The sequence below is a fragment of the Micropterus salmoides genome, unplaced genomic scaffold (assembly GCF_014851395.1).
Source record: "Micropterus salmoides isolate LMB-PRFRI ecotype aquatic unplaced genomic scaffold, ASM1485139v1 Ms_hic_scaffold_9, whole genome shotgun sequence".
Classification (NCBI taxonomy): domain Eukaryota; kingdom Metazoa; phylum Chordata; class Actinopteri; order Centrarchiformes; family Centrarchidae; genus Micropterus; species Micropterus salmoides.
Genome location: NW_024044681.1, coordinates 31,158,243 through 31,184,627, shown reverse-complemented (window position 1 = coordinate 31,184,627; position 26,385 = coordinate 31,158,243). Strand labels below are relative to the sequence as shown.

The window sequence follows — 26,385 nt, the reverse complement described above, 5'->3', positions numbered from 1 at the left end:
GTGTCGGACCTCAGTTAGAGCGAGTTCTATACTGCGCTGTGATTGGCAGGTTTTCAGGTCATCATTATATCCAGCAAGAGGGTTGTGGGAGAGAGACTTTGTACAGACTATTAAGTATAGCTGCTGTGTATCTTATGTGACTGTCCTGCTCTCTCTGTGTTTCTGGATGTCTGTCTCGTGTCTTGTGCATTTCTTTGAATGTACTCACTCGCCTGTGTCAAGCTGCTCACACAAAAACAGAAGCATGGCACATCCCTGTGGAATGCAGTTGTCTCAATGTAAATATGTACCTAAATATGTGAGCTATTTTTTGCATGCTTTTTGTACACTTAGACATAATCAAAGACAATAAAAAAGGAAATAGGAATTATTTTGATACTATGCCTGTATTCCTATCTGACTACTTGCACTGTGACAAGAGAAAACTGTATTAATATTATTGTACATCTTTTATTGAATTGAATTGTTGATCACAAGGTGCACAGTGCACACAGGATGAATCACTGACAGTGGCACAGCCACACGTTACGTTTTGACAAACACTGTGACAGAGGTAATGAATGAGTTTCAACTGTATGGATACGGAGACAAAGGCAACAAAAGCAAATCAAGCTACACCCAAACAAAACAGCTGAGCCACGCTAGGACTGCATACAATAGGCAGGAGGAGTCACAGTCTCTCAGGGTGGCTGTAAGAGAGGGAAGATGCTGGTAGAAGATGTTGCTGAAGATTGAAGAGAGAAGACACGTGGAGAAGTCCTTTGACTCCAGGCAATTTAGAGTATGTGTGTTGTCGTGCAGGTTGTTTTGCAGGGTTTCAGTGCAGCACACCTTCAAAGCAGCAGCTTCAAAGTTTGCTCCCAGGTCACTTCCATACAGAAATAGCAGATAAAGATGACATTAGCCACCACAAAATGCAAAGCAAACAAGCTTTTTTATTCAAAGAAACATATGAATCCCTTACTTTTGTCATTGCAGTCTCTATGCTACCTGCCTCTGAATCAGGGTCCTGTTGGATGAAAGTTAAATCCATAGGAGCCATTTAGACCTCAGGTAATGACAAATAGGATTCTCCTCATTATCACATGACACAATACATAAAATAAATCTATTATCTACTGTCTAGACTTCACACACACTCACTTTGGACTGGTCAGTGCCTTGGACTTGTCTTGCATTTGCTTCAAGGGTGTAATAGACGCTTGTGTCTAAACCAAGCAACTTGCTGTCATGCTGTAAATACAAAATGTTCTGCTTGCTTCAGTTAGAGAGGGAAATTATCTATCAGATAAAAGGCTGTACTGTACCAGATGTTCTGCACTGCCAATGGATATTATGGGAATAAACAGAGCATTAATCTGAAAGTCACTGCTCCTGTGTGCTAGTGGGGCTTCTAGTTTTGATGAATGAGGCATTCAATCACAAGAATTACACACTAAATACCGTTGATGTCTGTTTTCTGTCCGCGTGCACCGTTACTGTTAAATGTCTCTCTGCTGCCATCTGGTGTTCAATGATCTAACATTACAACAGACTTTACAGTAGAGTATCACTGCATATGCATCATAGAGCTTACCTGTGTTTGTGTGTCTGTGTATTTGAATTTCATGTTCTTGTAAAATTCTCTTTTTGGTAGCAAATAGAGCAACACCAAGTCACATACTACAGTTGCCTGAAAAAGAATCATAAATATATTAGTTTGTATACAAAGTATTCCACAGACAATAAACAATTATTGCATGTTTAAGTCAGGCTATAACATACCACTCCAAAAATGCCCACCCCAGAGCCTATAGCTGTCAGGGTTGGGATGATATCAAATTTTCTTGCCTGTAAAGGACAGCATGCCGATGATTGAAAATTCCCTTTGACTATTTCTCAAGTCAGAAATTTATATAAATAAAAATATTCAAATACAGCAGCTGGATTTCTACATAAATTGGTCGTAAAATATGATCTCATCTTCACCCGAGTCACAAAAATAGACAATCACAGTCTGCTTAAACTAATATAATACAAACAATTATATGTTTTCATGTTTTATTGAACACACCAAGTAAACATTCACAGTATGTGAACCCTTGGATTTAATAAGTGGTTGACCCACCTTTCGCAGTAATAACCTCAACCAAACGTTTCCTGTAGTTGCAGATCAAAACTGTACAACGGTCAAGAGGAATTTTGGACCATTCCTATTTACAAAACTTTTTCAGTTCAGCAATATTCTTGGGATATCTGGTGTGAATTATTCTCTTGAGGTAATGCCACAGATTCTGAATCTGGTTAAGGTCAAGACTCTCACTAGGCCACCATTCTGTTGTTCATATACTTTTGTGCTTTGGGTCGTTGTCCTGTTACATCACCCATCTTCTGTTGAGCTTCAATTGGCAGACAGATGGCCTTACATTCTCCTGCAAAATCTCTTTGAAATAAACTTTGGAATTAATTTTTCCGTCAATGATAGCAACCCTTCCAGGCCCTGAGGCCAGGGGCGCCGCCAGGAATTTTGGGCCACATGACAAAAAAACTCAAATTGGGGCCAGTCCTTGCAGCTGTTGTCACCACATCTCCAAACGGTAAAAAGAGTAAGAGAGACAGAGACATCTCCAGACTCCCTGGCATGTCATGAACACAATGTTGTTCACCTTTTTCACTGGAACAGGGAGGGCTACAGTTATGGGGAGACTGGGGTGCTGCTGACTCATCTGTTGTTAAGTCTGCTAAAAGGAGCAGGGACAATGATTTAATATGAATATCTTGCTAAATGTTTCCCTGCACTGATTAAATGTTGATGAAATGTGGGCTAACCCTAGTCTGTAGCTAGCTAGCTTATTTCACTGTGGACATTAAGCCAACAGGTTAATACCCTCATAGACTAAAGGCTGCCCACCTTTCTTGGTGAAAAACAGGGTTAAAGATTGACACCTTTCCTTTGTCTTTCCTCTCTCTCTTTCCTCTCTTTCCTTTTTGAAAACCAGATTTTGGTTTACTAGGCAACATTGTATTCACTGTATTTTTGGCGCATCTACTGACTCTAACTAAACACAGTCACTGAAGAGTGCACTAAGGCAGGACCAAACCATTTATGCAGATACAGGGGGGTGGTCGGTCAATATGGATGTTAACTTTTACTGCCAAAAACAAGTAAAAACAAAGAGATCATTAATTGTATTATCATATTTGAAACATATATCTACTCAATGATGATAGTTTATGTAATGTTTAATATAATATTATTTTAGATTAGTTTTTACATATTTTTTGGGGCCCCTGTCAGTCAGGGGCCCTTGGAATTGTCCTTACTTTTCCCCCCTATACAGTGCCCTTGCCTGAGGCAGCTAAACAGCCCCAAACCATATTTCCCCCTCCACCATACTTCACTGTTGGGATGAGTTTTTGATGTTGGTGTGCTGTGCCCTTTTTACTCCACACTTAGGGTTGTGTGTTCCTTCAAAATAACTAAACTTTGGTTTTATCTCTCCACAGAATATTTTGCCAGTAGTGCTGTGGTAGTGTTTGATGTATCGTAGAGTCATCAACAGAGATGTAAGTGTGTCCCAGAGATTTCTGTAAGTCTTCAGCTGCCACTCTAGGATTCTTCTTAACCTCATTGAGCATTCTGCGCTGTGCTTGTGCAGTCATCTTTGCAGGACAGCCACTCCTAGGGAGAGTAGCAATAGTGCTGAACTTTCTCCATTTATAGACAGTTTGTCTTAGCGTGGGCTGATGAACAGCAAGGCTTTTAGAGATATTTGGTAACACCTAGCTTCATGCAAGTCAACAACTCTTAATCTTAGGTCTTGTAAGAGCAGTTTTGTTTGAGGCATGGTTCACATCACTTCATGAGAATAGCAAAATTAAAATTGGTGTGGGTGTTTTTATAGGGCAGGGCAGCTCTAACCAACAACTCCAATCTCGTCTCATTGTTTGGACAAATAGCTTAGAGGTCAGAAGTCATTAGCCTAGGAGTTCACATACTTTTTCCACACTGCACTGGGAATGCTTACACTGTGTGTTCAATAAAAACATAAACACATATAGTTTTGTGTGGTATTATTTTAAACAGACTGTGTTTGTCTATTGTTGTGACTTAGATGAAGATCACATCACATTTAATGACCAATGCAAATTATGCAGAAATCCAGGTAATTCTAAAGGGTTCGCATGCTTTTTTCTGCAATTGTATATTACTTACCAGTGACTGGACAATTATATCTATCCTGATCCCAAACACTTTGAGAAGGGTTCTCTTCTGAACTTTGTCCTCCATATAATGCTTTGCATACCTACAAACAGCCATGGGAATCATTACAACATGTTAAGTAGAATTGATTTACCAAAGCGTTGAATTAATGTATTTACAAAGGAGCCTGAACAACAAACTTCCCCCGCGAAATAAACTTTTGTAAAACACAAGGGCTTTTAAATCTTCAGCATTTAACCTGGTAGAAAGGAATTAATTAGTCTACACAAATACATGGCATGAAAGACTTCCCATGCAGTAATAGTCAGTACCCTGAAAGCTACTTAGCACAACAGAGAGAGCAGAATATGCAATAGCAAGTGTTAACTATCTTACTCAGTGTTAGACGAAGAGAGTTAAAACACTCATATGTCAGTCCAATTTGAAGCTGCAAGTAAGAGAAAGTTAGCTTACCTTAGCATAGCAAAAAAATAGAAGCTGAACAAACAGCTAACCTATCTCTGTCCTAAGGTAATTAAGTCTGCCTCATCAGCACCTCTAATGCTCACTAAATAAGCACATTATGGATAGTTTGTTAAAATCGTAGTGTAACAACAACAGTTTGTGGTTTTATGGGGCATTATAAAACAGAACCAGACTAGCTGTTCCCCCTTGTTTCCGGTCTTTATGCTAAGCTAAGACACAAGCATGAGAGTGGTATCAATCTTCTCAACTAACTCCAAAATTTCAAACTAGTGCTTTTTGCAGCAGCGATAGGACCATTAGGTATTTCTGCAGGGGGAAAAAACAATTTGTGTTCGAGTTTATGGCTATTCAGTGAAGTATATTTACCCACCTGAAATTGTAGCCCATTGAAGCTCTGGCTTTGTCTGTCTCATCTGCGTTTCCATACAGACCGTGGAATTCGTACTTCGGTTTACAGTGTTTTACAGCTACATCTAGGTTACATGTCCAGTCGACCACAATACCAATGGCTCCTCCCTGTCATGACACAAGCACATAGTACTCGATACAAGTCTCAATTACAACATGAAAAAAACCAAAAGACAGTACATGTGCAGCTGTGATTAGATGCAATGGAAATCTGTCTCTACCTGAAAAATCCTATAAAGTGTTGAGTAAAGATCTCACGGAGCTAACTTACCTCTTTGGCTATCTTTTTGAAATTGAAGCCAGACAGTTTAACAATGTCTCCCAGTTTAAATATGGGGCACAGTGGAGAATCCGTTGGATGATAAAGGCAGGTTTTGATGTATGCGTAATTAATGCCCTCCACCAGGTTACTCCTGAAAACACATTTGGTCATTATAAAACACAAAACTCTAAATAGATTCATTTTTGTGTGTTGAATTTTGTCCAGGGGAAAAAAACAGAACAAGACCGTCTGCATGTTTTCTTGTGATCTTTTTAATCTTGAAGCAATTAATACTACACTGCCCAACAATGTAACAAGAGATGTATTGTTTTTAAGCATTTGATGTGTTTCACTAACAGCATCAGTTTAAAGTCCCAGTATGTCACAACTTTCAAACTTAAAGTGATTTAGTGTTGCACTTTCATAAACTTTGGGGACATGGGGGAGACAAATTTAAAAAAAGAAAAGTCAAAATCAGTGCTGTAAAAACTAGCTCCTAAAATGACTCAAGCTCCAGACAGGCAGGTACTCATAAGTCCCATAATGCAGTTCAGTAAACATCTTTCATTAGATCTTATAAATGTAAATGCCCTCATCGTTAAAACTCCATGTCCCCAGTTCTGAACACAGGTGTTCTGTCAAATATATAAAGTTTCAAGTCAAACTCAGGATAACCCTGATGATATCATCAACTTTAGATAGCTTCTCCAGGGCCACACAAGCTAATATACATACGCAAACTATGACAAATGAACTGACCTTTGCCCTTTTAAGAAGAGTTTTTATTTATTGTTCATATTAGGTTAAAGTTTTAATAACATCTGCCAAAATCTAGCTTATGTCTTTATTTGGAAATGTTTAGCTTCTGCTGAGCTAAATTTAATTTGATATGAATCACCTTGTGACGCCAAATAAGGGGAAAGTTACAGAATTTTTGATGAACAGTGTGTAGTTCTCTGCAGACATCAACAGAGGAGGACTAGATGGAAATAAACAGAAGACAGAAGAGAATCAAATCCAGTATGCTGACAAGCATAAATCATCCCAAATATTCTCGTGTACAATTAGGTAATCCAGTAAAAGGCAAAGAGAGAGAAATATACATGACATTCCATCAAACTAATTTTGACAGCTACTTCCGGTCCCGCCCCCATACCGGATATGTGTATGTATCTGATAAGAGGGACGCGTACATCCTTCCGTTGTGTGTTTTTGACTGTTAATTGGAGGAGGTTTTTCATTGATTTAAAGACTTTATTAAGTAATAAAACATGAACTTGAATGAATTAACTAGTAGGTGTTTATGGCAATAAATATATCATTTAAAAAAGTATAGCAGTGAGTTATAAGTAAAGGAGGAATCTCCGGGGCCAGCAAAGGATCAGTAGGAGGTTTCTTCATTGATTTGGAATCAAGTCAGTCTTTATTATTAAACAAGTAAAGAATAAATTGAAATAATTACAGTAAAGCAGTAAAATGGTATAACGGTGAGTTAAAATTAAACAGCATTTTAAATTACCTTCAACAGCATGCGGCAAAATAAGAGTGAGTTCCAAAATTAAACTTTGTAAAATCTTTGCTAGTGCTTTGTCTTACAAACCTGCCATCATTAAAGAACTAAAGAATAAACTGAATTAATTACGGTAAAGCAGTAAAATGGTATAACGGTGAGTTAAAATTAAACAGCATTTTAAATTACCTTCAACAGCATGCAGCAAAATAAGAGTGAGTTCCAAAATTAAACTTTATAAAATCTTTGCTAAAGCTTTGTCTTACAAACTTGCCATCATTATCACTCTTGTGAAAAGCTGTAGCCTAGTCTTAAACTTGTGAGTCTTAAAACTTTAATCCTTCTAGAGTCTGTGTCTCTTCTTCTCTGTCCTCTCTCTTTCTGGTGTAGCACAGGCTGTGCAGGGTGAATTGAGGAATGTGCTCCACCCCCCGCACCTCCTTGCATCCCTCCCCTCCCTCCTTTTTCTCAATTAGCCACATGAAGTTGTGTGTTTTAACTGTCATTAGCATCTTCAGGTAATCTTGTAGACCAGTTATTAACTATGGTTATCTATAACCCCAGACCCCGGTTGTTAAAAACGGTCTGGGTTTATCAGACAGAGTTCGTTTTCGAAACAGGAACCTATTTTTATCAGCCGGAGACAAGAGTTTGGAACTACAGACTTTATATTTTAATCTGGTTGTACCAGAAGTAACGGTCCCCAACCCCTCACCAGTTATCTCCCACATGCTGTCACATACAAAATAAGAGGATGAAGTATACTGTAAGTTTACTGTAATTATTTCAATTTATTCTTTAGTTCTTTAATGATGGCAGGTTTGTAAGACAAAGCACCAGCAAAGATTTTACAAAGTTTAATTTTGGAACTCACTCTTATTTTGCTGCATGCTGTTGAAGGTAATTTAAAATGCTGTTTAATTTTAACTCACCTTTATACCATTTTACTGCTTTACCGTAATTAATTCAATTTATTCTTTAGTTCTTTAATGATGGCAAGTTTGTAAGACAAAGCACTAGCAAAGATTTTACAAAGTTTAATTTTGGAACTCACTCTTATTTTGCCGCATGCTGTTGAAGGTAATTTAAAATGCTGTTTAATTTTAACTCACCGTTATACCATTTTACTGCTTTACTGTAATTATTTAATTTATTCTTTACTTGTTTAATAATAAAGACTGACTTGATTCCAAATCAATGAAGAAACCTCCTACTGATCCTTTGCTGGCCCCGGAGATTCCTCCTTTACTTATAACTCACTGCTATACTTTTTTAATGATAAATTTATTGCCATAAACACCTACTAGTTAATTCATTCAAGTTTATGTTTTATTACTTAATAAAGTCTTTAAATCAATGAAAAACCTCCTCCAATTATCACTCAAAAACACACAACGGAAGGATGTACGCGTCCCTCTTATCAGTTACATACATATATTTACGGTTGGGGCGGGACCGGAAGTAGCTGTCAAAATTAGTTTGATGGAATGTCATGTATATTTCTCTCTGCAAAGAATCATTACAAATTCAATCATCAGATGCATTGCATCAGCAACAGTTTGCAGGATAAATAACTGTTGTGTTTTCACATACTCTGGGATGTTGCGATCATTCTCCACAGGACACCAAGTCAACACTTCACAGGTCTTAGTGGCATTCACACAGACTCCAGTCATTTGTCCTTCAAATAAAAACATATTGGAGTTCATTGTTAGAAATAAAACTTCAATAACACTGGAGCAAGCATTAGGCAGACTTACAACATGTGTTTCGAGCAGCAGAAAAAGAAAGACGTAGGCTTTCATAATCTTATCTTAAATTAGCATCAATGGCAGCAAGCGAGATATTAAAGTGAAGCAAAGCACACTCTGAAATAGCTGTTTCCTTATCTGGCCCTGATCCTAACATATAATTTCAGTCCAAGTGATTAGCTTTGTTGTTATCAGTGACTCTCATCATGTGCTGGATGAGTTCATGTTTGGTTACCCAGCTTTAGGCTCTGACCTTTCACTGGAGCCCACCAGCCTGTTTAGCTAAAGGACCCCCTCCATGTTGACTTGTCAGCAAGCCTAGAAACAGCATGCCGCCTCAAAAGAGATACTGGCACCTCAAGGTGAATTTGACTGGTCTGAAACAGACAGATCTAAAGCTTTGGCTAACATTGGTCTCATTGAAGTTGACACAAAGGACTTCAAAGGCTCAGAATTTAACCATAAAGATGGAGGACAATATATTTATGTAACTGCTCTTTGACCTCGCTAATAGTACTGTATATGGTTGGACCCTAGTCTGAATGGTATTTGTTTTTAATGTCTCTGTGGCTTCATGATTTGGTCATGTGAGTTATCAGAAATCAGAATTAGAAATTGTTATTGTAACGTTTGTGCCTGTGCTTATCAGTGTTGGGCAAGTTACTTGCAAAATGTAATACATTATAGATTACTAGTTACTGTTATATTACTGTTGTTTATATTACTACATATTATGTTACTTATATTAGTAATGTGAGTTGTAATGCTTTACACTACATTTACGTTATTTTTGAGTTACTTTCAATGCAATTTAATGGACGCTGTTACGGCCCTTAGGCCGTGTGTGTCTGCCCAGGGGCTGCCCCCCTGCCTGATGTTGCAGCCAGGAGGCTAGGGTGCACACCTGTCCCCAGTTTGCAATCAGCGGGAGCGCAGGAGCCGGTATAAGGAGCAGAGAGCAGGCAGACTGGGTGTGGAGAGTGTGGAGCGCAGACAGCATGGAGAGCTGGGTGAAACTGCAGTGTAGCAAGTGACAAGTCTGAACCTCATGGTGGGGTTCACTCCCTCAGTGGAGTGGAGGGTGGTATTCATTATTATATTTTATGTTATTTTCTCATTTGTGGCATTTGTTTTCCTGTGAGCTGCCCTTCTAGTTTGCAGTTTGCTGACGTGTTGTCCCAACAGTATCCGGACTGGGCGCTTCCTCGTTTTTGGGAAGTTGTTTTTTGTAGACCGTCCCTGAGGGTACCTTAACACTTTAGCAGTAATAAACTTTGAGTTTGGAGTCCTAAACAACTCATAATGCACTCTTCAGCAAATTTAAAACCATTAGTTTTTAACAAGAGTTAAAAATGAAAAAAACTGTATTGAATGAAGGGTTAACTTGTGCAGAGAAAAGGCAGAGGTGTAGTTTCACACAGCAAAAGTCATATAATTTCATGAATTAAAATTAAATGTTCATGTAGGGCTCGAATAGGCAAAATTCATTATCACAATTACTTTGGTCAATATTGAGATCAGTATTCAACAGGATTACTCATTGACTTAGGAAACATTATTAATTGATGGAATTTTTAAAAAATCACCCCAAAATCCCAAATAGTCCATGAAATAAGAAATAGTAATCCAATATTATTAACATTAATACAACCGTGGTGTTTTGTCAGGATGCAGTGACTTAAACCAATGGTGAGAAAACTATAAATCAGTTTGACGTTAGAAGACACAAACACAGTGGGTATTTTACAAGCACCGACCTGGTAAAGCAACACTGAACACACCTGGTTTAGTATAAAGATAATATCCACCCATCCATTTACGGATACCTGCTTATCCTTTAGCCTATACGGCAGTTAAAAATGCCATAGGTTTAAGCTCTTAATGTTGAAAAGGAAGTTATAGCAGTTACAAGCCAGTTATGTTGGCTCAAGCAGAATTAAACATCACAGCCTGCTGAGAGGGAGTTTGGGCTTTAGGGAAGGATAAGAGCCACAGCTGAAAAGTATAGGGGTGCGCAGGATTTAAAAGACAAAACGAGTGTCGTGAAACGGCTTGCAGTGCAATTATCGTTTTATCTTAATGAACTTGTTTTTATTATCAGTGGAAGCCAAAAAGTCATTGAGATTAAAATTTAATTATTTGCATGTTGATGAACTGCGCAGTTTTTTTTCTATATCATCATAATTCATATTTAGGGAGGGAGGGTGTCAAGTCAGCTCAAGTCAAAAGGCTCAAGTCCAAGAGAAGTTTTAAATCATTGCCGTTAAAGTCAAAGTCGAGTTGCCAGTGTTCTTTGATTTTGTCAAGTCGAGTCTAAAGTCATCGTTTTTGTGACTGGAGTCCGACTCAAGTCCAAGTCATCTAACTCGAATCCGCACCTCTGATATTACCAAAATGTTATCAGTAATGTGTTATATTAATGTGTTATTGCTAAAAGCAATACCTTACTGTAACTGCATTACTTTTGTAACGTGTTACTCCCAACACTGGTGCTTATGCTTGTGTAAGGCAGGGTTTTACTTGCACGCCTCAATGATCAACAACGCTATGTGTTTGGTTGCTAAGACATTGGTTGTTGATTTTAGTGTGGGGTGTTTTGTCAGTGCTGGACAAGTGTCTATATGTTCACCTTAGCAGTGACTGATGAGTCCGATCTGGTCTATCTTAGTTTCTGGTATCTGAGCCAGTCCTATAGCAGGTCTCAAGAGCCACAACCCAATTTGCAAATACACTGTTCCATAACCTGACATGATCCTCTACCTCCCTCATCATGGTCACTGACTTTAAGAACTTTAAGTCAAAGATTTGGACGAATTTGAGTTTGGTCATAGAAAGACCGACGGTTACTCAGTGAGGACTGCTGAGGTCACACACTGTCAGGCCATCAGGATTTACCATGTCCCGTACGTTTGAGACTCCCTCCTTCACAGTCACCATCTGAGCTGCAGTTGCCTTCAAAGCTGTTATAAACAAGAGATTTGGGTCAGTGTGTGTATACAACTGTGGAATGTAAGTGTACACAAACCAAGTACATTTTAAAAGTGAAAACAACATGAAAATCTAGTTTTGCATTTATTGTGATATTTTGGAACACACAGAAACGGCTGTTTTTGTCATCTTGAGGCCATTTTCTGATTTTCGACATCTACACAATTACCCAATTACAGAAACAGTCTTGGAATGAGACACAGTTTCCGTTTTGTTTTACTATTTATGGAAGTGTACATGTCTGTGACAGAAGGAGAAAACGGAGAGGAACAGGAAATCAGGAAATCAAGCCTACCTCTGGGCACTTTCCCATCTTCTGACCTTCAGTTATGATGTAGTTTGTCATGACCACAAAAGATGAGTCTCCCTGAGATTTAGGATTGAAAGTAATGTGTTAAAACATTTTAATTTTATTTATTCATGCCATACAATATCATCATAAAGGATGCTGTAGTTGCTAAGGCACATGCTAAAGTGTATTGTAGGTGCCTGTCAAACATTCTTCTGTTGCATCCCACTGGTGACCCTGCTGATGTCAAAAACACAAAAAAAACAACTTCAAACTAAAACTTTTACATCCAGAAAGTCACTTTTTTTATGGTCAGTTTTCAGCTTAAAGGAATAGTTTGATATTTTGGGAATAGCTTTTTTTGCTTTCTTGCTGACAGTTAGATAAGAAGATTGAGACCACTCTCATATTGGTTTGGTAAGTATTAAGCTAGAGCCAGAGACTGTTAGCTTAGCATAAAGACTGGAAATGGTGGGAAAAGCTAGCATGGCTCTTTTTGAGGATAACAAAATCCACCTTTGTGGTTTTATGTGAGGTAGGGCCTTCAACACCCTGTAAAACAGAACCAGGCTAGCAGTTTCTCGTCTTTATGCTAAACTAAGCTAACCAGATGCTGACTGTAGCTTCATATTTAATGAACAGGGATGAGTGTGGTGTTGATCTTCTCTTCCAGCTCTCAGCAAGAAAGTAAATAAGCACATTTTCCAAAATGTTGAACTATAATTTTAAATTAATCCATATTATTTATATTTTTGATAAACATTTTGACCATGGGTAACCTCTTTTATTTCCGTGGGAATTTTCTTGATGTAAGGTGGTATCATTGGTATGTTATGCTTAAGACAAGATACTGGATCCTGAACCACAATATGCTGCTTTGGTGCTGTAGACCATTATGTTTATTATCACAAAGGCCATATTCAGAGCATAAATTATGACCTATTTGATTATGTTTCTCTCAAACTAAACCATAGCTACATGAAAACATCCAAAGTGATAAACTCAATTAGGGCTTGTGTCCACCAAAATGTTTTTTACCAGCTGAAAATGCTAGATGCTGTTCTGAAAACGCCTAGCTGGGAGCGCTAGGGTGCGCTTTGGAGGTGCAGCATTTTTTTCCAAGACGCTGCTATGATACATAGGCTAATATCCGTGGAGGTGATCTGTTGTAAGTAGGCTAGCAAATTTTACTGTGTAGAAAATATCACCACAAAGAAGGGTAGGCTTACTTGCTCTGGCCCTTGCTTTGCATGAAGAGAAGGCTGAAATGTGAGAGGACAGACTCTCTGTACGTGGGTTCATGAGATTTCGCAGGCGAGGAAACACCTTGGCGAGTATGCACATCGTTTCGTGCAAGGTCGGATGTGCTTGGTGTGTTGTTTGTCCTGCCCCTCCTGCACTGTGATTTGACAGCTGGGTAAAAAGTGAAAGTGACGAGCCCAGCGTTTTTCCCAAAGCTGAACATTTTGACTCTCGGCAACTGGAAGAAAAACGCTCAGAGAAGATGCTCAGCGCCTCGTCACCCTGCTGCCATTTTTACCAGGTTGTAAAAACGCGGCGGTCCCATTGCAATGAATTGAAAAAAGATGCTGCCGTCAGAAAAAAAAACGCTTTGGTGGACACGGGCCCTTAAACTGTTTTTTCTACTAACGGCTCAGTATGATGTCATATTGAGCCAGATTTCCATATATGGTCATTTGCTCCATGCAGCAAATGCCCACAAAGGAACATCCAGCCCTATCCCAGCGGCAACCTGGTAAACACATAACACATGACAATGGCCAATCAGAAGACATTAGGCTTTGGAGGGGATGGGGGGGCTTAACGAGACAGGAGCATCTACAGCTTGTTTCAGACAGAGGCTGAAATGAAAGCCTACATGAAGAGCTAGTATAAGACAGAAAATAATTTTTTTGAACTTTGAATCGTGCAAAGCTTCCATAGAGGAGTCACAGAACTACAATATAGTAGGAAATGCAGTATATTAGGTCTCTTTTAATAATACAATGACCATCTGGGAATACTCACAGACAAAGAGTTAGATTTCAGAATAACTGGTAGCTGATCCCTACCTGATCAAAGCATGAGGCATTACACCAAAGTGACCTTTTTATCTTGTTGGTTGGGTTTATCATACCAAGCATGTGCCCACACCCAGACCTCAAAGCAAACACAACGACAATCTTTATTGTGTCTCTTTATATGTTTCCCACAGACAGCAGGGCCCATCAACATTTAGGTTAACAAAGAAAATTGTTTGAGTCTCCCTTTTGATAGATAGTTTTCTCAGTTCTTTACATGTTGTATGCAATGAGTTTTGAAAAGCATGAAGACACCTTGATGTTGACAAAGCCAGATTATCATTAGGGTCAACAGTAACTTTCATCTGTGTGTACTATCTTTGTGTCGTCAATGATTAGATTTGGCATAACATCTAGCCAACACGGATGTTTTCAAAGCATGACTAAACCTTCTTTATCTGATCTTTATCACGATCTGACCAGTGACCAGCTTTCTTTAGGAAGTAAAGAGTTTTGACGATGCTTGCCTGATATTTGAGTCTAATGCAGCTCTACAAAAATCCTAACAATGGTCAATGGCTTTTACCAGGTGCAAAACAAATTCTTGATTCTTGTCATGTGACATTAAATGTTCCTGCATGCATGAAAGGCTTCAGCCAATCAGTCACTAACCTGTGAAGGGTAGACGTAGTCGGCCACGTCCCAGACCATTTCATTTCCGCTCACATTGGTATAGCCCACTCCTTTCATTTTGCTGAAGACCGAGCTTACTGCTGTATCTGATGTCTGGTAGCCTTTCTCATAAATGAACACCCACCTGTAGGAAACACAGAAAGCATCCTGTCAGGTGTGTCAGCACCTCAAACTCCCACTCTAGTCCAGCCAACCATCCTACCCCACAAGCAAGGGCATGTATAGCGGTGATGTCGACATTCTGCACACAACAATCCCAAATCCCAGAAGCATACCTCACAGGGACACATGCCCAATGATTGTGGTTGTGCAATATCATTGCACTCGTCCCTCAGACATAAGAAATCTCGTTTATAGACATATACCAGTAAATCTTTCAAAGTGGCAACTTCCTAGTTTCAAAATATGTTGCGTGCCTGTTAAGAAAGTGAAAGTGGCTTAAGTAGAGAGTAAATATATCCTTTACCACAGTTATGGTTAGTAGACATACTTCCCAGCTGATATACAATGAATACAATGCATTGCTAAAAATTTAACAGGTGGCTCCTAATGTTTTTGGCTTGTTGCTAGTTGTGGCCCTTTGTCAGATGTCAGATGTCCAGGAGTTGCTTGCAATTCTGCCAAAGAGACATAATTGTTTTAGGCCCAAAGAGGTACAATTATTCAATATTTCACAAAGTAAGCAAAGATTAGAGAAAAGTCCAAATAAAAAAATGAATACAAATGTATATATGCCAAACAGTTTTTGCATCCTTTTGCATCTCGTTAGTCACCTCAGGATGGGTGTCACAGTTTTGGGAACCACTGGACTAAACTACCTAATTATATAGCTCCACCTCGACCAGCTACAGCAGTAAAATGCTGCTTCCACACTGATGCATCAGTATTAACAATATAATAATAATGTCAGTCACAGGGGCTAATTTTATGTAGAATGAGTACTTTTACTTACTTTAAGCACACTTTTTGTGATAATATGTCTATACTTTTAGCAGTGCTTGAAGTGGAAAAAAATAGGTGTCAGTACTCCCCCCACCCCTGCACTATCCTCAACCACAAGATGAAACTAGTAAATATTAACATTCAACAACTTTGCGCATTAACCACTTAATTTCCTGCATTCTGAACACATTATCTGCACCAATTTATGGAGGAAATGTCTTTATTTATATGAAGGGAAACAAAATTAAGGTGACGGGTGACAATTCAAAATATAAAAACATAATGGAATACAATTCAGCAATCAGCTTTTGGACAATGCACATTTGTTTCTTCTATATTTCAGTTGCATTGCATGTTTCCCTATTGTGCATTGTTTCATTTGTTATTCAGCATTTGTTGTTGCAAGCTGTTTTTCAGAACATTTTTGTGATGGAGACATTCAGATTCTAACCTGTCCCCAGCGTCCTTAGTGTAAATGACACCTATCTGTCGATACTTTTAAATGTCCCGCCGCATCCAGGCTGTGATTGGTCTGTTCACGACAAGTGACATTGACTAGCTACATTCAGCACGCTGCTGCTTGAAAGGCACCCGAGCTTCTCTTCTCCCTCCTCTCTCTCCGCCGACAGAGAGCTGCAGGCAGGCGAGAACGGGAGCAGGTGAGATTATGGAGAGGGCAGAGGAGAGTACCGGCAGCTTGGGAGAAGTCCCGGTACGCAAGAAAATGTCCCGGTACGCCAAAGAGTGAAATGTCAAGGTGCTGGTACTGTGTACCGGTGCGTACCGGCCTACTTCAAGTACTGACTTTTAGGAATTTAAATGCAATGCTTTTTCCTGCATTTTTACATTGTATCACAACTGTTGATAGCCTAATCTATAAAGACAAATAAGGACCACTGTAGAACTCCAGTTCGTTGTGTTAAATTCTAAGTTTGTTCAACTTGTATTCATAGCTTTCAGTCACAACACCTGTAAGTGTTGGGCATATCCGATCCATATAATGTTACAGCTTCCGCTGCCGCATTTCTACCGCCAGGTCCCTTCCGCCACTCGACTGCGGTAATGTTTACTTCTACCTTCTGGGGAATCCGTCACCTAACACAGCCCAGGCTTCTCTCCTCCATTAATAAATCCAAAATCACAACAACCATCCAGCATTTTGGCAACGCAAGCACTCAAAGTAACAGTGTATCACTTGCATATTGCTTGGCAGGCAGCGGGAAATAACGTCTTTTTTTGCCCTGCAAGGGAGCGTTTTCCTTGGAATGTGACGTCACGTCAAAACTATGAATAGAATAGTGGGAAAAATGCTGTTATGTGCAGTTGATTCAATTAAGAGCAAGAGGCCGAACCCTTTGCCACATGCAAAGGATTCATATCAAGCAAAAACTAGCTTCAAACTTGGGACTTTCTGATCACCACAGAGTAAAGTTTCTTATTGCTCTACCTGTGTGTCCAGCTATGCATGGGTGTAACAGCTGGTGTGCACTGGGAAGATACTGTATGTACACACAAACACACGCACACACATGTACATGTAGACTTATTTTATAAAGGGTGTAAAAAGGAATTACCCCATGGCAGAAAGCCTACAGGATAGCATGCATTGCAGCATGAGTTCATTTGTTTGTGGACAATGAAAGCACTTCACAGCAACACGAACAGAAACATCAACTGCTGACTGAAACACGGTATGCAAAAAAACTAAAGCCATGACTTCTATCTGCTGGGCAAATCAAATTATGCAAGTTGGAGGTTACATTCAAGAGGAAGTGAAGTAAAAATAGAGCACATTAATGAAATAAAGAAACCCATGAGCGTGAAATAATGGAAGAATCTTCCAAAGCAGCAGTCTAAGTAAGATCTGTATCTGCTCTGACAGAAGGAGGCTCGGAGGAGGCTGCTTGATGTGTGGAGGGCTTTTCTTCCCACCATACTGTGGCGCTGAGATTAGTGTTCATTTTGTGAAGACAAATCAGAATGAAAAAAAGAATCAACCTTCAACTAATAACTGTGAATGCAATGGCCTGAAATTTTTCTCATCTTAAAAGTGACAAGACAGGAATGAATGAAAACAATAGTCGTGGTTTGCTGAATCTGCTTTTCTCAGTAAAATTAGTATGACTTTCCTAAGAGATTTGCTTGTCTGGTATGTGCACTCCCAAACTATAGCTGGCCATGAATGCATCATTTTTTATAGATGAGAATAAATTTATCAGCTGACATAATGAAAGAAAATAAATATATATCCATAAACGTGAACCAAAAACTACAAAAAAAATGTATTTACTGCCAATTTAACTAAAAAGTAAAATAAGTTAAAACAGAATCTAATGTTCCTGACAAGCTGACCAGTGGTTCACCGGTTCACTGCTAGCACCTGAGAAACACAGGCTGACTTCTACTCTGGCCTGTCAGCCTGCTGCTTGAATCCTGAGGAGGAGAGTCTGGACAGCTTTATAATCACATCTCCTTTCACGCACATCACCGGCCGACCTTAATTTGGTGATGGCTGCAAAAGGCAGGTGAAAGCTGCGAAGAAAGCAGAGGAGGGAGCTCTGTCGTAAATGGGGAGCCTTAATACCAAACAAGACTAAGATTTTATGGCATTTCCCCTTTTCTTTAGATCAGTGCACGGTGCAAACTAAAACCAGAATTCACAGTTACCTCAGCTTATACTTTATCAAAGTATAAAATGAAAGAAACACATATTCCATATCATTTGTTGTGAACAGACTCTGAGGATTGTCAAGGTTAAGCACCATGATGAGCGCAAGATATGGACCAGAAAGAGAACCCAACAGTGGGCTGTTTTCAATCAGTTTAAATCAGCATGCTGTTTCCCTTTTTTTGATAACTTTGCCATTGGCAAGAGAAAATAATCTTTTATGACATTTTTGGTCACCATCAACGTCACCAGCAAAAGGTAACACATGTCTGCGCTGTTTGGCAGCGAACTGGGCAGCAGTTGATTGTTATCTGTGCTAGCATATGCCTTTGCGTGTTCATCACACACAGCTCCTCAGGTTCTGCTGCTCAGAGGTGAAGAGACACAGTAGGAAAAAAAAATCACATGCGCAAACAGTCCACAAGTTATTTCAAACTAACACAATCAGATACCGACATGATGTGAGGTTAAGAAAAAACTGCCTCCTCCCTTCCTCAGTGTGAATTTCCAGTGAATGTCTCCAACGTGTCCAAGCAAGCGTTTGGTGATTGTACGCGTAGGTTAACAAGAATGCTGCATTTTTGTCTCAACTTGAGAAGGGCAGATAATAAGAGTTATCTGTCCTCTGATGTCATGGTCTGGCTCTCAGCCATTATATTCATAACAGTTTACAGTGTAAACAGCACCTGTCAAGTTACAGCATGTCTCTTTGACCCTTGGTGGCACCCTCCAAGATGTCAAATAAGATGCCTTCCTTTTACAAAATATGTTTTCTAACAATTGAATTAAAATGATCAGCACATGCGAAATGAAGACATCAGGGTTATGTCATGCTAAACATCCCAGGCAGCAAAAAAAACTAAAGTTGTTCAAAATCTGCAGGGTCACCCTAAGAGGTCATTTTGCATGAGATTGTGTCACTGCAAGCAAACTGACACAAGTAAGACAATGCAAGCCCTCTCTGCACTCAAGTTTACTTGTCGTCCCCCTGACAAAAGGAAGAATGTGTGGGTCTTACCCAATAATGTAAGCCAGGACCCCAAGCTGGATCAGACGGCACACCACTCCCACTCTCCTGTTCCTGACCAGCACCTGCCGTGGGGTCTCATACTCAAAGAAGAAGTCGGAGAGGGCGTTGGAGATTTTGCTCTTCATCTTCTCTCATCGGCTGTCCCACAGAGGAGGGTCTCTCTCTTCACCCCACTTGCATATAAACACCCAGACTCCACTTTTACCTCCTGGTCACCTCTGCCTCGTCCTTCAGTAGTAGCAAAGGTCCTCCGCCTCTTCTCTAGTAACGTCTCACACGCTTCATGACAAGTCCTGAAGAGTAGGACTTCCTCCTTCCCACACTGCTCTCTCTCTCTCTCTCTCTGCACAGGGTCACTCTTATTTTAGTCACTTGTGTGCATCCTCCGCCTCTTCTCTAGTAACGTCTCACACACTTCATGACAAGTCCTGAAGTGCAGGACTTCCTCCCTCCCACACTGCTCTCTCTTTCTGCACAGGGTCACTTTATACTTTCAGTCACTTGTGTCCATCTTAACATTCACATCACTGTAACTCTTGGTTTTGTTATATACAGCTCACAAAGGGACATTTTTGAAATTGATTCTTAACTTGGTAGTTAAGTTCTTAACTAGTTCAAAGAACTCAACAGCTGCCACGCAAGGACTCCTCTCTCTGTGCAATCAAACCTTATCGTTTCCACCAACACTTCCTGCATGCCAGAAGCCACATAAGCTCAACACAAACACAGTGTGTATGCTACAATTTAGCTTGTTTGCCTACTCTCATGTCACCGTTTGCAGACATTAAGCCTTCTTATGTTTTATCATTTTGTTTAGGGGCACACGGAGAAACACTTTGGGTTTCTCATTCCACGCTCTCTCCATATACTGCGAGGAGCTTTGCATTTCTAATCTTTCTTCTCAGAGGAAAGGAAAGTGGCAAACAAACAATTATAATAAAAGTGGATCATTCCAGTTCAACATGAATAAGTTAAAATATTAAGAATATTACATAAAAGGCTTCCCTTCTGGAAAATGTTTTCCTTACTTGTGTGCAGTGCTTTATAATCTCTGGAGATTAGCAAATGGAATATCTTATTTTGGAATCATGTTTAAAATCCAAAACCAAATCTGATTAAAGCCTGTTTCTGACAAATTAATACATATTGGAAATCGCCACAAGATGGCCATGCCTGGAATTTGGAAGGATTGCAGTATTTGGCAGGATTGTAAGGATTTTGCAAGAATTGCTGCTGCAATGTAGATAATAACTTATGATGCTCTAGTAGAAATAATGTAATGTGTACCAATTGGCATAAACTGATATTGTAATAATGGTTGAGGGCCAAAATACATTTTAATTGTATGTCTTTTTATATTGCCCTATGTTTCTTTTATGTTTAATGAAAAGCATTTTGAATTGCCTTGTTGTTGAAATGTGCTGTACAATTAAACTTGCCTTGCCTTAATGCTGTGAGAAACACAAAATAAATTCCATTCACCGTATTAAATTTGGGGGCAGAAATCTCATAAATAAATCCCAAACTATCTACATTGACAGATGTCACTAGAGTTTAAATAAGCAAGTGGCAGCGTGAGAGTGTGAGAAAGAGCATGAAAGTGGTTGTCTGCAACCTGGTTTATCATGGCCATGCTAAAATGCTGATGTGTATTAGGCATCATCATGTTTGCCATGTTCACCGTCTCAGTTTAGCATGTTAGCATGCTAATGTTGTCTAATTAGCATTAAACGAAAAGTACAGCTGAGACTGATGGGAATGTTATTAGTTTTGCAGGAACCAAAGTACTGGACAAACTTAAGTTTTTAGGATGCATCCTGTAGGGACAATGAATATCTGTACTTGTTATCCACAATCCATCCAATAGTTATCCAGTTATCCGACAGACAGACCGACATTGCCATCCCTCAAACATGTTTTGGGCAGGATGTGATAAGATGTGCTGTGCTACAGTAGGTAGCTTCAGCTATCCAGACAAGCTAAAGTTAATGCTTGATACCTTGGTTGTCAGCGTATGGGATTTCAATGAGGAGGTAAATAATCTGGAAGAAGACCTAAAAGTTGCTGAGGTTACAGCAATGGGAAGTGGTCTGTTCAACCACGTGAAATAAATGCAATTTCAAATAATTACAAAACTCAGCACAGGGCCAGTGTAGTCAGTGCAAATGAATCATTCATTCGGGTTTTTAATTTGTCACAAGCAAACCTGTACAGAACAAAACGATAACACCATTAGAACAGAGATGTTAGCTGGAAATAACTTTGGAAAATGGAGGTTTGTAGGAGCATTTATTTATTACAGCAACGTGTGATATGCTGCAACAGGTGTTATCCACTTATGGATCACCTTATTCCTCTAAAACAAACTGTTTCTACTTTATGTGGTTACAAAGTTACAAAGCATTTGTTGCGTAATTTCCTCTGTATTGCTAAATAACATGTCATTCTACAAAGAACATGTTTGTGCTTGAAATGTTTCCTTAAATTTGACTAAGTTCTTTTTTTGTTTGATTTACCTATATACATTTATTACTGTTGTTATTTCCATTTCTATCATTAGTATTAGCACTATTGTTGTGGAGTTGTTTTAACGGGCAGAAACCTTAAGCAGAACTAGATACATGGTGGGCGGCCAACTGCCTCGACCGGTTCGGTTGAGAGAGAGGATGGGAGAGGGGGAAGGGAGAGAGAGCAGTGGGAAAAGAGAGCACACATTAACACGATGCAAGTTCCACATAGAGATGTAAAATAATAGTAATGGTAGTGGTAATAATACAAATATCAATAAAAATAAGTCTACTAAGTCTTCCTGCCATGGTCGTATGATGCTATGTAGGCATTGTTATTATATGCTGAAATTAATATCTTACGTGTAATACTGGTGAATAAATTCAACATAGTTACTCGACTGTTAGGGAATCACGTAGTATCAATATGATCATAATGTGTTATCTTTTTATACATTTCTTTTGGGTCTTCCAGGCAGATCTACTAACATGCCTAGTACACAGTATGCTAAATCCCCTTATCCATGAAAAGGCTTATCAGAATCATAAAACAATTGTAAAGAGACCAAGTGAAACAGACACACAGACAATATGCATCTGGCTCCCAAGGCTGATTCACAGTCCCTCTGACTGAAAAGGTAAAGCTGTCATATTGCCCTCTGGTGGCTGCATTAAAGATAAGCAACACAGTCGTGAATTTCATTTATCATGGCCAAAAAGTCATAGAAAGTTTAAATTGCCTCAACAAAAACAAATAAAGTGACACAAAATAAATACACAAAACATATATTACATAGCAATTATTTAGGTTTTTGCTTTCATTCCTCAACTGTTGTCAGAAACTTGCATATTAGAGGGATATTCTTGGCAGGTTTTATGGTAAGACTGACAGCTAATGTGGGTTACTTAGCCAGCGTTTGCTTACAACAAATACTGACTGGTTGAATGGAAGAGGATGAGCTAATGCTAATAGATGTCCACATGGACTACTGTGAGTCAACTGTCACTTTTGTTCTGACAAAACAACAAAGTACTAAATTTCAGAAAATAACAGAAAGAAGAGACCTATTGTGAGTGTCATTTTAGATCAGTAATTTTGTATCATTTAATTGTGATACAGTACGCATACATTAAAAGGTAGGCTACATTGCATTTCACTTTCTTTATGTAATTAGTTTTTATTTGGGGATTTAAAATCTTCCATAGAATATGGTTAAGACATGATTTATGTTTGAGGAACGAACAGAGTAATAAGACACTGTGCACCATGACAAACCAATGTACTTTGGCTGTCATGGATGAACATCCGAACATCCAACATGCCTGACAGTCCTTACTCGTGAAATTTCAGCAATTCAACAAGTCCTGCCCTACTGTGCTGTGATTGGCTCGGACTGGTTGACACTGCTGATATTGAAGATAATGTAATAATAATAATACGAATGTTTTAATTCTTTATATCTACAGAGGGAGCACAACTCAATTTAACCCCTTGTTCATTTCACATTAGCTCCTCAGCAAATCTTGTTTTCATAACCATAACTTTATTTAATGAACATTACACTCTATCTTGAACCATGTGTTCCCATTTAGATAAACAAAGGCATAGGAAGCTGTATAAAATTACAAAATAGGCAAAATAATTCAAAGGCAGTAAGTCCACCTTCATAGAAGACATGATCCCTGGTAAGAAGAGCGACTGTACGATGCATTGAAGAGATGTTTAATCCAAATATGCACAATTTCATTTAGACAGGGAAAATATGGATTAATGTATTAAAATATATGAAAAGTTTCAGATCATGTGTTTTGGGATGGTTGAATGAGTTCTACACAGCTATAAACCACTGGTATGCCAAGTTAACCGTACTTCCCATTGTGTGGGTTTGTAAAAAGAACTATATACAAACAAGTCCTCAGCTAATGGGTTGAGGGGCGCAATGGTCCAGAGTCCAGTCTCTATGGAGAGGGGGAAAGGTAACGGGTCGCAGTGGTAGAGTGTCTATTATTTTGGGTTGCTGCAACACACCGCTACAGTTTGAGACACGCTGCGAGCTCCAGACTTCACTCCTTTTAGTTAGCTGTAGCGATGCTCCACGGTTGCTGCAGTTTTTTCTGGACTCTCAGCAGTGAGTTAACGTCTATCCCCAAGCTTCACCTTTTGGCGGGCGACAGAGGTGGGCTGTGTGGCTATGTTTGGCCCAGCATGGTTAGCAGCCTGCCGCAGAACTCGTGCTCGCTTTGAAGCCAGGCTGCTCACACCATAGCGGCCAAACATGTGCATCGCTGACTGCAACACGGAGGGATTTCCCTTCAGCCTGTTGACGGCCTTAAAAAAGGCTAATCCTGCCACCTGAAATTCTTTTCTACTCTGCACCATTGTGGCACACTCCTGGCTCATGGAGTCCAACTTCTGCGCACTGACTATCAGCTGGGGAAGAAAAAGAGCTGTCCTTACAGGGCAATAGATTACTTGTATCTGAATTGGCAATACTGCTAATATTACTTAATATAATATATAAGATGCATTTTTAGAGGATATGCATCATTATTAACGTGTAATTTTAAATAAACTTACCTTCCAGTGTATCATCAGCATTAAGCTCCTCAGTGGCTGCCATAGATGATTCTGAATCATGATTGCAAAGCTCTGAAGTGAGATGACATCCACTGCCAGTACCGCCTTTTTTCTTACGGATTATCTGCTGGTAAAGTCTGAAAAATGTAACAACAACTTCCATAATTAACTCAGACCTGAAATACTGTACGACTTAAACATAGCATGACAACTTGAGAGTACTCAGTCATCATAAATACCTATAGCAGAACTGCAGATCAGGACAGATGGAGCGGTCTGCTAAGGCATAAGGATAATCATCCAGAAGTTTAACTTGCACATCATATTTAAGAACACCAAGTGCTGAGGATGGCGAGTGCCCAGCTTCAAACAACTTAGTGAGCTGCTCTATAGCCTTGCTGCCCACATCCCGGTGACGCACATATTCCACCACATAAATGTTGTGGTTATGAACATTCTTGATTTCCATGAGTATGGGGTATTCAGGAATGTGAGGATCAGTACTTCTGGATGTATAAGAACAAAAATAATTTTGTAAAACAGATTTGTACAGACACACTTTCTTAAATTAACACAAGCATTGCCAAGGAAATTAATTGTGCTTTGTTGGACCTGCTCTGTCGTCCACCGAAGACCTCAGTGCGTGCAAGGGTAACTTTAAGTTTTGCAGGGCAACCCGTATTTTTGGATGGCCTGTCGTTATTTGATGTTTTTGTCCTGGGCTTGATGTTGTGCAGGCACCGGTATTCTTTCTGAAATATTATGGAAAAAAATGATTAGAGGAAGTACTCATCACAAATTTGACTTCAGTTAATCCTAAAGTATGTCCTACACTCTGACTTAACAACAGTAAGAGTACAAACTTTATTACTTAGACACTAAAATGTAGTACTTGACATAATAATGTACAAAAACAAAGAACCATTGTATAAGGTCATTCCTACATCTACTGTGTTTTGGTTTTGAACATTAAAAACTAATTAATTAAAAAGGAAGAATACTCCTGTGATACATGAGTTTGTGGCAAAATGTGTTTAGTTCTTTTTTTGCTTTTAAATGTAATGGACTCAAAGTAAAGCCAAGAAGTCAAGTAATGTACACTACTATTTACTGTTCTGTATACTCAATAATAGTACTTACCTAAAGTAATACAATAGTTACTACTCAAATACTGTACCCCCCCTGAATACAAGCCATTAATAACTTAAAAAACTGCCAACAGATTATGGACACTAATCAGAAATAACTTCTCAACCTCTTTCATACTTTCATATTGGTAGAAGTGGCTGATTAAGAAAATGTAATATAACCAGTAGCCTAATGTTGCCACATCACCAACTCTGTAAAGTGAACAACTTACTTTGAAGATGATCTTTGAGCCTTTAGTAGGCCTACTGTGGTCCACTCTCCATGTAACTGGCATCGACTTGAGCCACACCAGTATCTCCTCCTTTGATTTAAGGCACATCCGTAGGGTGGCTTCAAAATCTATATGGTCGCTGTCCGAGTTGACTGCTTTGTAACTACATACATGGTATTGATACTCCTTTGGCAAAAAGTCCTTCAACACAGACAGCATAAAGTTATTAAGAGACCAAATGAAAGAGTTTTGTTGTCAGATGATCCTCAGTTTAAAACTCTATATTTAAACAAGGGTTTTCAAACAATGTGGACAAACCACTTACCTTGAGTTCGGGGTACTGGTCTATATTCACGACTGGAGACGGGCAGTGAAACCGCTCAGCACTCCTGAGGCCATTTGTCAAATGCTGTACCCTATTAGATACGAACATGCTATAGCCAGCTCTACATAAAGTATTTTAATGCTGTTTCAATTAAAAGAATGAAGAGATTACACCAAAACTATGCGTGACACTTACTTTTCTATGCGCTCCATATCGGCGATTGCACTCACGGCTAGCATCGCTGGCGTCCAATCACAGGGACGTGTGTGACGAAGTGACGCAACAAGCCACTAGCCAATCACAGCACAGTAAGGCGAGACTCTGGGGGAAAAAACAGATATTATAAATAAATAAGATATTTAGATATAGAACATGTATAGAAAA

At 39.2% G+C, this 26,385-nt stretch overlaps 1 protein-coding gene and 1 pseudogene across 3 annotated transcripts; both read right to left on the bottom strand.

Moving 5' to 3' along the window:
- Positions 1–430: 430 nt before the first annotated feature.
- Positions 431–19,624, bottom strand: LOC119894811 (annotated as a pseudogene).
- A 3,638-nt stretch (positions 19,625–23,262) lies between these two features.
- LOC119894810 lies at positions 23,263–26,300 on the bottom strand. 3 transcript variants are annotated; one of them, XM_038707483.1, is made up of 7 exons: positions 26,197–26,298; positions 26,002–26,092; positions 25,677–25,877; positions 24,929–25,068; positions 24,556–24,822; positions 24,317–24,453; positions 23,263–24,169 (listed from the first exon to the last, which is right to left on the bottom strand). In XM_038707483.1, the coding sequence occupies exons 1-7, from the start codon at positions 26,238–26,240 to the stop codon at positions 24,105–24,107; spliced, it is 945 nt and encodes a 314-aa protein (XP_038563411.1). In that variant the 5' UTR covers positions 26,241–26,298; the 3' UTR covers positions 23,263–24,104. The 3 variants fall into 3 exon arrangements, with proteins under 3 accessions (XP_038563411.1, XP_038563414.1, XP_038563413.1); XM_038707486.1 differs by lacking the exon at positions 24,556–24,822 and having other exon boundaries at positions 26,197–26,300; XM_038707485.1 differs by lacking the exon at positions 23,263–24,169 and having other exon boundaries at positions 24,342–24,472; positions 26,197–26,300.
- Between the last annotated feature and the right edge of the window lie 85 nt (positions 26,301–26,385).